Below are 16537 nucleotides of genomic sequence, written 5' to 3' on the forward strand. Positions count from 1 at the left end.
GCTAATCGTATCGCTCAAATAAATGAATACTTACCCGCTTCCCACTGGTTCCACGTTCGTGGCGTAGAGAACCCTGCAGATATTGTATCGCGACCTGTAACGTCAATAGGATTAATAAATAACTCACTCTGGTTCCACGGCCCGCAATTGTTATCCGCTCCGATTAATACCTGGCCTGTAAAGGAATTTAAAATAAATCATAATGAACAAGATGATTTACAAGAAATTAAAGTTACATCGCTTCCCGCGCAAACTGTATTACCTACGGTCGAACCTACGCACCCAATTCATGACCTCGCTGTAAGATGTTTGACGTGGACTAAACTCATTCGCTCACTCGTATACGCATTTCGCTTTTCAAAATTACTTCACTCTCAAGGTTCCATAACTACAAATGACTTAGAATATGCAGAATACCGCGTGCTACGCTACGAGCAAGCAACACATTTCTCTCGCGAGCTTGATGCTATCAAAGATAGATATAACTCCGTAATAGATGGATACAGTCTAAGGAAAAAACGTGCCTCGAAAATCAAGAAAATTTGATTCTCGCTCAGAGGGCGCTACTAGTTTTGGCCTACAGTCGTATAGATGGCGTTGACGGTTTCGTTTGTTATTTTACAATTTTAACGCATATCAGTGAAAGAACATGGGTCAAAATCATAAAAATAATTAATGCAAATAAAACAAATCATTTATCTATATTTAAATACATTCTATCGTATTTTTATAAATCTTCATTTTTAGTTTTAAAGTGTGTCGACAGATGGCAGTGAATTTACTGGGGTTACAAAATTTACTATGACAGTACCGCTCTAGTATAAGTTACTCTATGATGCTATTCAAAATTGTTGCATATGTGTGCGTGAGGCTGCGTCCACACGCTGTTACTCGTTGAAATATATGCCAGTGCGCTAACGGCCGTCTGTGGTTTTACTCGCTCCTTCCCGTATTTATCAGTGGCGACTCGCGTGCGTAATCTACCCGTTCCGCAAAAAAAAAACATGGCAAGTGCTAATCTCGGGATTTTAACTATTTTTGATCACGCTGGCCAAAGTTGGAAGAGCTACAAAGGCAAAGAGCGAAGTAAGAAAAGAGGTGACAAGCTCAGATGATGAGGATGAATTCCATGAGGCGGAAGCAGGAGGCCAGAAGCCAGACATGGCGAGCAATGCGCCAATAGTCCCCAAAAGAATATTACGGAAGCGTTCAAATATTAGTTTTAAGAATTGTTTTAGGTTAGTTATGTAACTAGGGGGAGGAAGTGTTGCATATGTGTGCGTGAGGCTGCGTCCACACGCTGTTACTCGTTGAAATATATGCCAGTGCGCTAACGGCCGTCTGTGGTTTTACTCGCTCCTTCCCGTATTTATCAAAAATAACAAACTAATTCCTAGTAAATCAGTTCTGAAACTGCATCCATTTATTGACGACCAGGGTCTCATTTTAACCTATGAAGAATTTAATTCTATTTTGGTTCAAATTTAGGGGCTTCTTAACTGTCGTCCAAATAGGATTGTTAATTTTTTTTAAATGTTCTATTTCGAAAACCATTACGAGATATGAGGTTTTTAAACAGTTTCCGACATTTGCTGCGATATAATAATCGAGGATTGAAGATATTTCATCAAATATACTGATGACCTTAGTTTGACCTTCTCGCGAGGCTGAATATAATAATGTCATCGTATAATAAAAGTTATCTTCTTCTTCTTTTAAAATTATGGCTTCAGCCCAGTGGGACTATTTCGCCAGTATCAAGGTATTAAGAGGTTTAAAAACGACAAAAATTGTACGGTTGTACAAGACAGTGTAGCTCTTGTAAATCGATAGCTAGACTTTACAAGAAGCACGTGGACTACCGGCCGTTGACTCCAAGATGGTGGTTAAACGCGCTTCAAAATTAATTCTCCATTCACTGCACTCTACCACATTAGTTTACTGTATAATAAGCTATCGATATTACACTTTAAACAATATTAATGAGCAAAAAACAAAGTAATTAATCACGATGCTAGCTATCAAGATGGCGCTCGAACCGGAAGTCCAATAAAAGTTATCGAACCATAGTAAATAAATCCGTCACTCACGTAATTGTCAAAGATGTCATTGTCATCAATTGTCATAATTAAAATTTTCAGTTAAACCGCTAGTTTCTTACGATTTGATTTATAATTTTTAATACCTAAACAGTAGATTTTGATTGCTTAATATATCAAAAACCTTGTTCCCACTTGTGGGAATAATTCACAAAAATTATAGTCCGCGAAGACCTACATGAAAGACGGTGTTGTCGTGAAGTAAATGTGGAATGGAATACTTCAAGTGTTACACACAATATTGCTGTGAGGATCACGTCGATGTAAGTATAAAATTAATATTATTTTACTACGAATATTTAAAAGTCCATTTTGGTGGTCGGGTCACTATTACCTATTTATTTTCTGTGATGATGTGGCCAGAATATCTAAAGACAAACCGTTTAACACAGCTTGTCCCCTACTAGCTCCGTTTTACTGCTTTGAAGTTAAATTCAACAAACAGACATACATATATGTAACTTATAACCATCTTGTAAGCAATAAATAATATACATACAAGAATACATAGTTATACTCAAAATACAACATGAAACTGAAAAGACAATTTCTAATTTCCAGGTACCTACAAGTTGCAGTTCAAGGTTCAAGCTGCTGATATCACGATCATGGCGGACAAAACTAAAGTTAATAAAGAGTTGTGCAAAATAAAACGTCTTATTTTTTACTTTTTTATTAATTTAGGAAAACCTGTTTCCCAAAAAGGTGTATACATTATATGTTCAACATGTTCTGCACGTGAGGTTGACAATGAGGGCTTTGTTTAGTAGCATTCAGTTGAAGTTGATATAGGTTCTACTCTTGTTGATCCAGAAAATAATTGTATAGTTTATTATTAAATCTATGCCCACGCCAAAGAGTATAATAGTATATGTATAGTAAGCCCACGCCCAGGCACTATTCTTGCTATAACTTCACATTCTCCGCCTTCTCTAGAAATTTGTACATTATATACATCCAATAAAACTAAGTTATATAACTTAAGGCAGATTTGTGGAATCAGCATTCACAAATTTAGCGTATTTTGAGATTATTGATTTAGGGATTCAAATAATACGATATTATTTATAGAAACGCATTATACTTATATTAATGACATTAATGACACATGACAATTACAATCAATTGACAACATAGAAGGTAGGATCCTGTAGAAGTGACAATAATAACGCTTTCTCTGCTACTCCTGAAAGATACATAAGACTATCTCCCGTTCTGACAGTTCCCCCCACCACTCATGCCTATTCCAGATCTATACTAGATTCATGATTGACAATGACAACTACATATTTTTTAATGCTTGTTGTTGCTTGTGCTTTATCAACAGCCACGACATGTAATTTACGAGAAGTCGTATCTCATATTTTCAATAAATTATAAATATTCAACCGAGCCATGAATTACTAAATCATTCAAATTGGTATCTTAAATGAACCTATATTTTCAGAAAATAGAATAAAAATGAGGGGTTAAAAAATGAACAATGCTAATTTGCGTCCTATCATCGGATCCTTCCGATCCGACCGCGTTATCTCAGTCATTTCTTAAATATTACTCCACTTAAGTTTTTACCCGCTGAGAAAATTGACATTAATATTTCAAATAATATGTTAACTCGCTATCAGCTCCTAAATAAAATTGTCCAAAGTTACTGGAACCATTTCAGCACGGAATATCTCACTTCTCTTCAACAAAGCGATAAATGGAATTCACCTTCCAAACCTGTGAGTGTGGGAACAGTCGTTGTCATTAAAGATGATCACGCTCATCCTATGTTCTGGCCTCTCGCTGTTGACTCAGAGGTTTTCCCAGGAAAAGATAATGTAATTCGCGTCGCAAAAGTAACTACTTCTTCAGGAACTTATGTCCGTCCTGTAACTCGGCTCTGCCCGTTACCTACGCAATAGTTAAGTTTAGTATAGTACAAACTTAGTTTAAAAAGGAAAATAATCCTTAGTATTAGTACCTAGATTAATTTTGTAGAGGAAACCTCTAGGCGCCCCGAAGTTGGCAACGCCATTGTGAATATTTCATACATTTTTCTAATTAATTTTAAGTTTATTTTTATTATCTCATACACACCACTCGACCGCACCTATTATATATTTATACCTGGCAACATACATTCCTGTCCCCCCACTCCCCGCATTCAACCGCCAGTGCCACCTAAACCTATCACCGCGCGCGAGCCTAAAAAATTGGCTCATCTAAATAAACTCAAAATCATGTGAAAAAGTACTCCATGGACATCAGTGCCGCCCTGTGAATTGTGAACTCAATAAAGTTTGATTGTGCCGAAAGAAGAAACTCAAAACTGGAGTCGGCAGGTCATCAAGTGTCGAAGGTTGGTTTCCCGTCCTCTCCAGGATCATTAATAACAGAAAAGAGGGTGCAAAGCATGCGAATATTTCGACGAACACGTATAGGAAACCGTATCGTATATTTATTTCCCAACATTTATTTGACATTGTGATGAATTTTTATCTGTATTGACATTTGTATATAATAAGTGACGATCATAATATAAATTCGTATAGATTAAGTTAAAATAATTTATAATGTAATTTAATATTATGAAATAAATAAAAATAAATAAATAAATACAAGCCGCCTCAATAAGTTAAAACAACATAAGACAAAAAAAAACTGTCTACAAAAATGGCCTCGAGGAGGAGCGACTATAGCCTCGAGGTAGCGCCCGGCTCTGGCTAAGGATCTCGGTTCAGGAGCCCAGAATAAGGCCAATGAATCCTCCTGGGCCAATATACCGTTAATAAGTTTTAGAGCTCGGTAGAGTGGTGAGTGGGAATTCTACTTGTTACTGGTGTTCGGGAGGTTGAGTAATGGACTACCATGCACTTACGAGGGCGGAGATTGTGCCTTGAGGTGGAACGTTTAAAAATACTTGGAGGTAGCTGTTATTTGCCTGGCCTCGTAGTATATGAGGAAAGAAGGCGACATTCCTTCGAGCTTTGAGTGTCTGGTATCCCACCATACCCAACACGTACGGGTTGGATACAGATACTTATAGTAAAAATGGATTTTACAGTACATATGGTGCTACTTTCTCGCACTAGTGCATAAAGAGCACTTTTCGTGCATATGTCGATAGTTTAAAGGGCCATATGTACCGTAAAACGTTGTACGATACACGTGCGAATAGGTAATTCACATCTCGTGTCGATTTAAAACACTCCCTACGGTCGTGTTTTAATTTATCGCCACTCGTTTCGAATTTCCTCTTTTCCGCACTTGTATCGTAAATAACTATTACAGAACATATGGTGTGCTACTTTCTCGCACTAGTGCGTAAAGAGCTATTTTCGTGCATATGTCGAAAGTTTAAAGGACCATATGCACTGTAAAACGTTGTTCGATAAATATGCGAATAGTAATTCGCAACTCGTGTCGATTGTCTGGTATACTCCCTGCGGTCGTGTTTTAATTTATCGCCACTCGTTTCGGATTTCCTCTTTTCCGCACTTGTATCGAAATAGTACATTACTGCAGAGGCCGTGAAGTAAGGGATTGCAGGACGAGATTGCTGTAGACGGCCGAGTCGTAGACGAGGTCGAATAAAGTGAGTCCTGCAATCCCTGTTACGGCCAAGGATTGTATAGTGCTTTTCTCAAACATTGTAAGAAAATATTATAATTAAAATAACTACTAAGTAATCAAGTAAATAAGTTTATTAGGAAAAAAATTACATATTTTTTCACACACTAATTAATGTTGAAAGTAATATTGGACATATTCGGACAGTTTTTAAAAGTAGCTAGAGATCTTAGATCCCGTTTTCTAAGGGGACCTTGCATTTTTGAGACAATGCAAACCGCTTGGAACAGGTGTTCCTGGGGGTGAAACGAGCTGATTTAGCCCGGTTGCCACGAGGTTCCCCCCAGCAGGTGGGCAGGGGGGGGGGGGGGAGTGCCTCCGGCGCGCCCCACTATAAGCTTTATATCTGCATACATCTAGCAAATATATCAAGTTTGGTATCTTTTTCGAATAATTCGAGGATGAAGAATTCATTTTTGTGACTAAATTTTCACTCACCGATATAAAAAATTCGAGAAATACAAAATTAAAAAAAAATCTTTACACTTTTTTTTTCGAAAATCCTCTATAGAATTTAAACTATGAGAACTTGCTCTAGAAAAAATAATACCTGTGAATAGCCCAGTTATCCTACTGTATAGAATAGTAAACTTGTCAAACATTTTTCTTTTATAACTGTTAAAAAAATGTTTTGTGTCGCGCGGCGTACCAGCGTTGTAAGAGCGGTATGCAGCTTTTAGGATTTTTAAGTATGTTTAGATGATTTCTGATAAGTTGTTATTCTTCTGGTTGTAGATTACATTAATAAATTACTTCTGGATGTGATATATAGTTGGTCAAGCAAATCATGTCAGCAGAAGAAGGCGCGAAATTCAAATTTTATATGGGACGATATCCCTTCGCGCCTACATTTTATAAATTTGTCAGTAGTTATTATAAATGTGATAAAATTAACATAGTTAGATGTTTGACAAAAATGCGGGTTAAAATTAGATATCTATTGTTCGCAATTGCCACTACATGCACATAGGTCCGTACATTTTAGTTTTTTTTAACACAGTTGCTCCTCCTTGCTCATTTGTTTTGCAGCGGCAACGAATAATCTCCAAACAAGCAGCAGCCGCCGCAGGTCGGCTTGTCCATATAGGCTCCCAATAACCATTTTGTTTGGACCAGCCCCAGTCAGCAGGGCATGGTAGCTGTTGCTGAGAGGATATAATCTGTCCCCAAACCTCCTCCCCAAACTCCTCCTTGGTAAACTGCACGGTTGTTTACGTAGGGCATCTTCTGTTGGAGGCAGATTCTCTAACTCAGGGTTTCTTAAACTTTTTGCTGTCACGGACCATTTTCACAATTTAAACAATTCCACGGACCCCGGTTAAAATATATTTTAGAAAAATAATAAAAACCCTTATTTATATTTTAAAATTTACTTTTATTATAAGTTTCATTACACTTAGGTCTCGTCAAGTTTATTACAACATTTCCTAATAAGTATGTTTACAGCAGGTATTTGACTTACTGCGGACCCCTGATAAACATGTTACGAACCCCTAAGGGGTCCGTGGACCCCACTTTAAGAAACCCTGCTCTAACTGGAGATTTCTTATTGTATAAAGTACTCTTCGGCACTCATTTCCACTCGTACCTCGTACTTGTACCTGATCTGAAATCAGTAACAAAATGCATAGTGTTAAAATACTGTCTAGGGATCAATTCACACCTCGTAATTCAAATCTGTCCAGACTTAAAAATGTAAGACTCTTACTTGTGATACAAGACCATAGCAAATTTTTCCAATATTGGCAAATTTGGCAACGCCTGCTCAGTATTGTCTTGTATGTCGTATTTAAATCCCTCTGTTACAGCAGGATATGCCCTCCAAGCTTGAAATACGCTTTTTTTCACCTTTCCACAAAAAAAAAACAGTGTCGCAACCTGAAAAGGCGTGGAAGAATGCCAAGACTACTGTACCCTCTGGTCCTGTGAAATAAATTATATATCTATGCGTTACAAATAAAATCATATATTTAAAGAAAGTTTGCAGCACTGACCAATTGCCCAGATGACCTGTCTCGTACTGCGGTGACATATTTATTTTATTTACAATCAATGGAGGAACTACAAAAGTTACCTAATGAAGATGCAATAGCATGGCACGAGAGGAACTGGTCATTCTTTCCTGTGCCAATATGTACCCATAACTCCTGGAGCTCCGGCACTGTGCGTAGCATAATTTTTGTGTGACCTGGGGCTACAGCATCAGCCACATAATGGACCATCATGCGCGTGTCTGCTTCCTGTACGAGGGTAACTGGTCACGTGCTGCAAACTTCCTTTAAATATATGATTTTATTGGTAACGCATAGATGTACAATTTATTTTACAGGACCAGAAAGGACAGAAGTCTTGCCATTCTTCCACGCCTTTTCAGGTTGCGACACTATTTCTTTTTTGTGTGGAAAGGGGAAAAAAAGCGTATTTCAAGCTTGGAGCGCATATCCTGCTGTAAGGAAGGGATTTAAATTTGGCAAACAAGGCAATATTGAGCAGGCGTTGCCAATATTGGAAAAATTTGTTATTGTCTTATACGACAAGTAAGTCTTACAATATTAAGTCTGAACAGATTTGAATTACGAGGTGTCAACCCTAGACTTATTTTAACACTATGCATTTTGTTAATGATTCAGATCAGGTACAAGTACGAGTGTAAATGAGTGCCGAAGAAATCTCCAGTTAGAGAATCTGCCTCCAACGGAAGATGCGCTACGTAAACATTATTCTCCGTGCAGTTTACCAAGGAGGCTATGTTTGGGGACATATTATAGCCGCTCAGCAACAGGTTATTGGGAGCCCATATGGACAAGCCTACCTGCGACGGCTGCTGCTTGTTTAGAGCTTATTCGTTGCCGCTGCAAAACAAAATGCGCAGGGAGGTGCAACTGCGTTAAAAAAAACTAAAATGCACTGACATATTTATGTGCATGTAGAACAGTAGTAGAACAGTTGTTGCGAACAATATATATCTTATTTCAACCCGCATTTTTTGTCAAACATCTAACTATGTTAATTTTATCACATCCATACTAATCCATACTAATATTTTAAATGCGAAAGTGTGTCTTTCTGTCTGTCTGTTACCTCTTCACGCTTAAACCGCTGAACCGATCTACTTGAAATGCAGTGTAGAGATAGTTTGAGTCTCGGTAAAGGACATAGGATAGTTTTTATCTCAGAACTCACCCCTTAAGGGGGTGGAAGTTTATATGGGGAATCAATAAAAAGGAGATTGGATAAAAGTCGCGGGCAAGAGCTTATTATATATGCGAAAGTGTGTCTGTCTGTCTGTCTGTCTGTCTGTTACCTCTTCAGGCTTAAACCGCTGGACCGATTTAGTTGAAATTTGATATAGAGCTAGTTTGAGTCCCGGGGAAAGACACAATGTGGTTTTTATATCAGAAATTATCCTTTAAGGGGGTGTAAAGGGAGGTGGAAGTTTGTATAGGAAATCGATAAAAAGCATATTGGATAAAAAATAAGCTACCCAAATTACTAACTCCACGCAGACGAAGTCGCGGGCAAAAGCTAGTTAATAGTAAAGTTTTCCCAAAGTCTTTATTTATATATTTGTATATACCTATATCACGTCCAGAAGTAATTTATTAATGTAATCTACGAACAGAAGAATAACAACTCATCAGAAATCATCTAAACATACTTAAAAATCCTAAAAGCTGCATACCGCTCTTACAACGCGGGTACGCCGCGCGACACAAAACATTTTTTTAACAGAGTTATAAAAGAAAAATGTTTGACAAGTTTACTATTCTATATAGAAGGATAACTGGGCTATTCACAGGTATTTTTTTCCTAGAGCAAGTTGTCATAGTTTTAATTCTATAGAGGATTTTCGAAAAAAAAAGTGTAAAGAAATTTTTTGAATTTTGAATTTCTCGCATTTTTTGTATGGGTGAGTGAAAATTTAGTCACAGAAATGAATTCTTCATCCTCGAATTATACGAAAAAGACACCAAACTTGATATATTTGCTAGATGTATGAAGATATAAAGCTTAGAGTGAGGCGCGCCGGAGCCACTTTCCCCCCCCCCCCTTCCCCTGCCTACCTGCTGGGGGGGACCTCGTCACAACCGGGCTAAATCAGCTCAGATCACCCACAGAAACAACTGTTCCAAACGGTTTGCTTTGTCTCAAAAATGCAAGGTGGTGGACCTAAGATCTCCCACTAAAGTGAAATGTATGGTTTTTCCGGGCACATTAATGGTGATTTGCTGAATTGATGAGTAGTAGAGGACTCTGTGGTGGTAATGAATCCTCTTGAGAGACTAATAGTGGCTGAGGGCTATTTATTTGTTCGCTCTGAGGACTTAATAGCGGGGCAGTTGATGATTTCATTTTAATGTTGTTGTTTATTTGTTTTGATATGCAACTTTTGTTCTCAATGGAATCTTCGATATAGCTCTCGGCCTCGACCACTTGATCAGAACGCCATCCACCATGTATTTTAAGCGTCATCAGGTTCGCCCCAGAATCTGCAAGAAGAGTTGCAGAAGATCTCCGGAAACACCTAATACTAGAGCAACCTGAAATCAAAATTTAAATGTTAATTAAATATTATGCAATAAGATTACCTTGATTGCCAAAAAGCGGTCATCGGGAGCTTCCGATAAGAATTTTAAAATATTTTTACTGTTAAATATTTTAGATTTTTTGCTTTTATACCCCGCAGATTGCCGCTTCAGCAGCGAGTTTAGATTCTTGTATTCTTTAATATTAATACCGTGTTTCAACTGGGCTTTTTGGTTTTTGCAGCTTTGTTGAAATATGCGAGAAATACATTCTCCGAAAACGAGCTTGTCTTGGTTTCTTTTTGCCAATTTATGAATGCGTCGTAATTTTTCATGTAGATTTGTTTGCTTTTTTCCGGTAGCATATTACGCATAGCTAAGTTGGCTTCCTCTCTTAAATTAGGCGGAGTATACAGTTCATAATTTCCCTATCGCTCTCGTCACTTGATGTCATTTTTATTTTTTGGTGATATAACCATCGGAACGAACGAGAATAAATAAAATAGTTTAAATTGCCGCCTTTTTTATTTTTTAAACGACATTTGAAAAAGCTATTGGAGCACCATGTTTAACCGCTTATTAAATATAGTAACATAGATTCTGTTTTTTTTAATATCGCAAGTATGCTTACAGAGAGTAGTCGTTGGCTGTACCTATGTAATATTTACTTTGTCAGTCTAATCTTAGTGAGCAAATTTAAAAAGTTAGAGCAGCGGACAATAATGTACGTTTCATACTAACTCCCTACATTACTTCTTGGCCTAGGTCAAGAAGTAATGTAACTTCTCATTTCGTGATATTAACGCATACATTTTGGAGTATGTTTGAGAAAATAACTATTTTAATACAGTTTCTCAAAAAGTGCTACTTTACGTAGCTGTTTAGCGTGCGGAAAGTTGGTATTCGCGAACTAGTGCTTTTTACTTTTCAATTTTTTTTAAATTTATACTTGTTCCAATTCATGACTACTTATTGATGAGTGTAACAAACGTGATTTTTTTGCCGTTTTTAGGGTTCCGTACCCAAAGGGTAAAAAAGGGACCCTATTACTAAGACTCCGCTGTCTGTCTGTCTGTTCGTCTGTCACCAGGCTGTATCTCATGAACCGTGATAGCTAGACAGTTGAAATTTTCACAGACGATGTATTTCTGTTGCCGGTATAACAACAAATACTAAAAACAGAATAAAATCAATATTTAAGGGGGGCTCCCATACAACAAGCGAGATTTTTTTGCCGTTTTTGCGTAATGGTACGGAACCCTTCATGCGCGAGTCCGACTCTCACTTGGCCGGTTCCATACAATGGCGTTACAGTCTAATTTACTTCTGACATATGAATAGCATGACAGATCCAATATTATAAATGCAAAAGGGTGTCTGTCTGACGTCTGTCTGTCTATCTGTTACCTCTTCACGCTTAAATACCTAAACTGATGAACTTTTGTTGCAATTTGGTGTACAGATAGTTTGAGTCCCGGGGAAGGGCATAAAATTCTTTTTATCCCAGAGGGGTGAGAAAAGGGGGGTGGAAATTTGTATCAGGAATCAATAACCGCTTTAGATGAAATTCTAATGTACTGGCTCTGTACGGCGATGTTTATTATGCGGTAACTCTGGTTGTCCAAAGTTGATATTTAACAATTCAGTAACCACAAATCATAGTGCCGTACAGCGCCATCTTTGTCAGCTGCCTAACTTTGGGGGCAAGATTTGTTCGCAGACATACAATCAAAGAACTTTTGATAGTACCTGTATGACGTGGTATGCCATGCTTGATGCTAACCATTGGTTACATGCCAACATGCCCCATTCACACTTTTATCAAAGCCTTTTACGTGGAGGCTTAGCGCAAACAGTTATTACTGGACACCCTATGCATTTTCCCGTCGCCTAAGATCTACGGATGGATAACATGGTATATGGTATTATTTTAATTTCAGGACGTGAAAGGTTCAATGAGCGCAGCTGAAATATCTGAGCAACTGGATCTGACGTCTATCAAGCAACATCCGTGGCACATACAGGCGTGCTGCGCACTCACCGGAGAGGGGTAACTTTTCTTTTTATATTGATATTCACTTAATAAGATCAAAATCTACCAATAACTTACTTTTGATGTCACTACTTACTTCTCATGGGTCTAGAACACATCTCGCTCGCACTAATATGCGAACTATCTTTGTCTTATTTCTAGCACATGCTTGCGAATATGTCAGTGTCAAACTGGTGGTAGCCGTACAAATTGTAACTTGGAGAGATCGATGTTGCATTACGATTTACAGATTTACACGTGCTCTCCTGCTCTCCTCAAAATGTGTGATTTTGGACCCGCCAGGTTCAAACACAAATATTGGTTTGCAATGTCACCAGTAGCCTTACCATGATTGCCTTAGCACCTTAGCAGTCTCAATTTGACATAGTCGCTAACGTCTGTGTAACTTAGTTTCTCTTTCTATACATCTCGCTCGCACTAATATGCGAGTACGAGCGAGATGCATAGAAGTAAGTTAGGTACATGGTAGCGTACATGTCAGTGTCAAACTGGTGGAATAGCCGTACAAATTGTAAGTTGGCGAGATCGATGTTGCATTACCGTATCCACTTCCGAACCGTATCAAATATCCGCCTCGGCTTATCTCAAGTTAAGTAGAGAATCACTTTCCTAGTGCCTTCAATTCATAATTATAATTTCTGTTTCAGGTTACATTTAGGGCTCGAGTGGATCGCGAGTCGGATAAAAAAGAAATGATAGGCCACTGGTGAAGATGATGCGTTATATAGGTACTTATATTGTTAACTTTTTAATTAAGTACTATCTATTAGGACCGGATGACAAGATTCCTTACGTAACGCAAGGAAATGGTATCTAAATAAGAGGATATAACAAAGAAAGCCAGACCCATGCATATAATTCCCAATATTTGTAAACAAAGTGGAAAATAACTTTTAAAGTTTGTGAGCGTCAGGATGGCGGGTGGACCTCGGCGATTTCAACGAAATATTTATAAACATATTGTACCTTCAGTGTACCTCCTGTACCTTTAATAAAACCACTGTACCTCTCCCTAAAACGAGATATTTAACATAAAAGGTCCACCCGCCATTCTGACGTTAGGATGACGGGTGGACCTATGAAATCTTGCATTATATCGCACTCTGTGTAAACTTTCATTACAAATCAGTATATCTATCCCTAAAACGAGCTAGGCTCAAAACAAGGTCCACCCGCCAACCTGACGTCAGGTTGGCGGGTGGACCAATGAAATCTTGCATTATTTCACGCGAAATACATGTATTTGTAGTGTACCTAGCTCCGTAAACTTTTATTAGAAATCTGTATATATATATATATATATCCCTAAAACGAGCTAGGCTCAAAACAAGGTTCGCCCGCCATCCTGACGTCAGGTTGGCGGTGGACCTATGAAATCTTGCATTAATTCACGCGAAATGTGTGTATTTGTACCTCCGTACTTTTATTAGAAATCGGCATATCTATCCCTAAAACGAGCGAGGCTCAAAACAAGGGCCGACGAATTCTGACTCCCGCCTCGTTGCGAATATTGCATATTGCACCCAAACTATGCATCCACCCGCCATCCTGACGCTCACCAAAGTTTTCCGTGACATTATAACTTGCAAATATAATATGTTAAGTTTGTATTGAAAAACTACCTGTTATTTTCGTCAGCATCACTGGATTCGGCGTAGGATGTCTGTCAAAACATACTTTTAATTATAAATTTTGTTCAAGTTTAATCTTTCGTCGAAGTGGTATAATGCATCTGTTCCAGCTCTGAGGCTTGATCGAGTTTAACACCGAAGTTCTGTGTAGAGCAAATAAATATTATAGGACATTATTACTCAATTTGACGAAGTCCCGCAGTATGCTCAATAAGGCTTCTGTTATGGGTACTTAGACAACAATATTATATGATATATAAATACTTAAATACATAGAAAACGCCCATGACTCAGGAACAGATATCCGTGTTCATCACACGAATAAATGCCCTTACAAGGATTCGAACCCGGGACCATCGGCTTCATATGCAGGGTCACTACCTACTAGGCCAGACAGGTCGTCAAATATGACAGTTATGCAGTTGCCATAAGGTACTTTATGAAATGCAAAGCTACAATAGTACCTAAACCTGTTAAAGAATTCGAGATCAGCCACTCGAGCAGATGTAGCGAGCCCTTCATATGCAAGGACCTCAACGGTAACGACGAAGCACGGAACCAGTTGCCCTTGCCGTTGCCCAAAACAGACAGTTATGAAGAATGTATTAATACTAAATAAATTTAAATTTGTGATATGAAATTTGTTTCTTGTATGAAATTATGCCAACAAGATAATTATTTGATTGACTACTCCTATCGTAGGGTCATCCTCGCCTAACCTGATTGTTAGTGATGTTTATGTATATACATATGTTTATGTGTATATGTTGCCATAAAACACGAGTTTTATATAATGAAACGAGCATTAAGGGTTTTTATCCTTTCCTATTTTGACACTAACATTAAAAAATAAAACTATAATATTATGCTTCATTTTTATAATTTTATTTATGTAACCTATGCCCGCGCGTCTTTCTCCGCTAAGAAGTCATTGATAATGATAATGACCCCAGTCCTACCTACCGTGGAACCCCCTACTATTTTTTTAAGCCCCTTTATCTTGATGGGGGAAGAATTCTGGGATATAAAATTAAAAAAACCGGTCAAGTGCGAATTCGTTTAACTCGCGCACCGAGGGTTCCGTGCAAACTTTAAATTTTCTCGTGTAACTATAATGACGAAAGACTTGACTAGAAGCACAATTGTAATGGCTAACCATAATTGTTTACAGCGCCATCTATCGGCAAATTGGCAAACTAATTTGCGTGACCTGAATGTATGTTGGTTTTTCAGGAATAACTCTTTATCATGTGAACCGATTTCAACAATTTTTGATTTATTTGAAAGAAGATGTTTATAGTGTAATCTCATAGAAATTTCAATTATAAAAAATCCCCGCAAAGAAGCGTAAATTGCAAATTAAAATAGTATTTTTTTTTTGATAATTAAAAAAAGTTTTTTTTATATAGTGATTATATTTTTCCTGTAATATTTATTATGTAAAAATTTCATAAGTTTTCGTTGGTAAACTTCGGAGATGGGGGGGGGGGGGGGGGGGGGAATGGTATTTTTTTTACATTTTCCTTCGTAAGTCCATTTTTTTTACTACGAAAAAAAAATCGATAGTTTAAGTAGTTCTCGAGATATTTAGCAATGTGACAGACGGACGGACGGACGGATAGTCGCACCATAAGGGTTCCTTTTGTACCTTTTTGGTACGGAACCCTAGAAGTATCCCGGCTTTACTTTACGGCTGGGACCGCAAAATTGCCGCGATCGCGATACAATTCTCGTGCGACAGTACGGTCCCTGACCCCTCGGTGTAAATTGTGTTGATGAAGCACCTAGGTATAGTATTAAAGAAAATAACAATCCTAGGTAGAGTAACACTGAAAACAATCATTTTTCGAGCAATTATTGGTCAAATATAAAAAAACATGCATGACTTTCGTGTGAAAATGATTACAGAAAATTAAAATAATATACCTACTTCTTGTAAATTAATATACCTGTGAGGCTCTCGTGTTATTGGGTGACTAATTAATGACTAAATAGATAAATGTTTTGGAGGATGGCTTATCTTTCTGTGAAATGTTTATATTGATGAATTTTACATTTGTAAAGCAAAGGTGTACAATTTATTTATTAATATTACGCATCTGTTATTATTAGCAATATTTTGCAACTTAAGTGTAATGAAATTATAACCTCTATTGTAATTATACAATTTTATTTCAGTTAGTAAATTTAAACAAAATTTGTACATACATAATAGGTAATATCCTTGTTTTGTCTTGATTGTTCTTAGATAGGTACTACTGATAAGATAATACAGCAGAAACATCACACAATACCTGAAAACAGAGTGATTACTTACTACAAAACACAGGGTTCTTAAAGGCTTCAATAAACCATAAGTTATTTAAATGAAACATTTATTTTCTACATTTATAATATTTATTGAGATGCCACATATTCCTTCCTTTATTTTCCATATTTGATCAATCTTTATATTTTTATCCTCAAGTTGTCCAAAACTGCCGCCAAACACCTAATAAACATCGCGGGCTCGAATAACCCGACATATTTTAAAGTTGTATTCTTGACCGCATTTAGAGACTAATGGAAATCGGTCTTGTTTTAAAGATAATGTAGTGACAATTCCTGTGAAAA

The 16537-nt window shown here is 37.4% G+C and overlaps 1 protein-coding gene across 2 annotated transcripts in view; it reads left to right on the forward strand.

The window, feature by feature from the left end:
- Positions 1 to 16537, forward strand: part of LOC134754438 (ADP-ribosylation factor-like protein 5B) — a 64353-nt gene that overhangs the window by 30741 nt on the left and 17075 nt on the right. The window contains exons 4-5 of one of the 2 annotated variants that reach the window (XM_063690766.1): positions 12181 to 12290; positions 12941 to 13021. In XM_063690766.1, coding sequence (XP_063546836.1) covers positions 12181 to 12290; positions 12941 to 12989 — 159 coding nt within the window. In that variant the 3' untranslated portion in view covers positions 12990 to 13021. Of the gene's footprint in view, positions 1 to 12180; positions 12291 to 12940; positions 14331 to 16537 lie in introns of those variants that run through there. The other variant, XM_063690765.1, reaches the window with a different exon arrangement.

Source organism: Cydia strobilella, chromosome Z (genome assembly GCF_947568885.1).
Source record: "Cydia strobilella chromosome Z, ilCydStro3.1, whole genome shotgun sequence".
Lineage (NCBI taxonomy): Eukaryota > Metazoa > Arthropoda > Insecta > Lepidoptera > Tortricidae > Cydia > Cydia strobilella.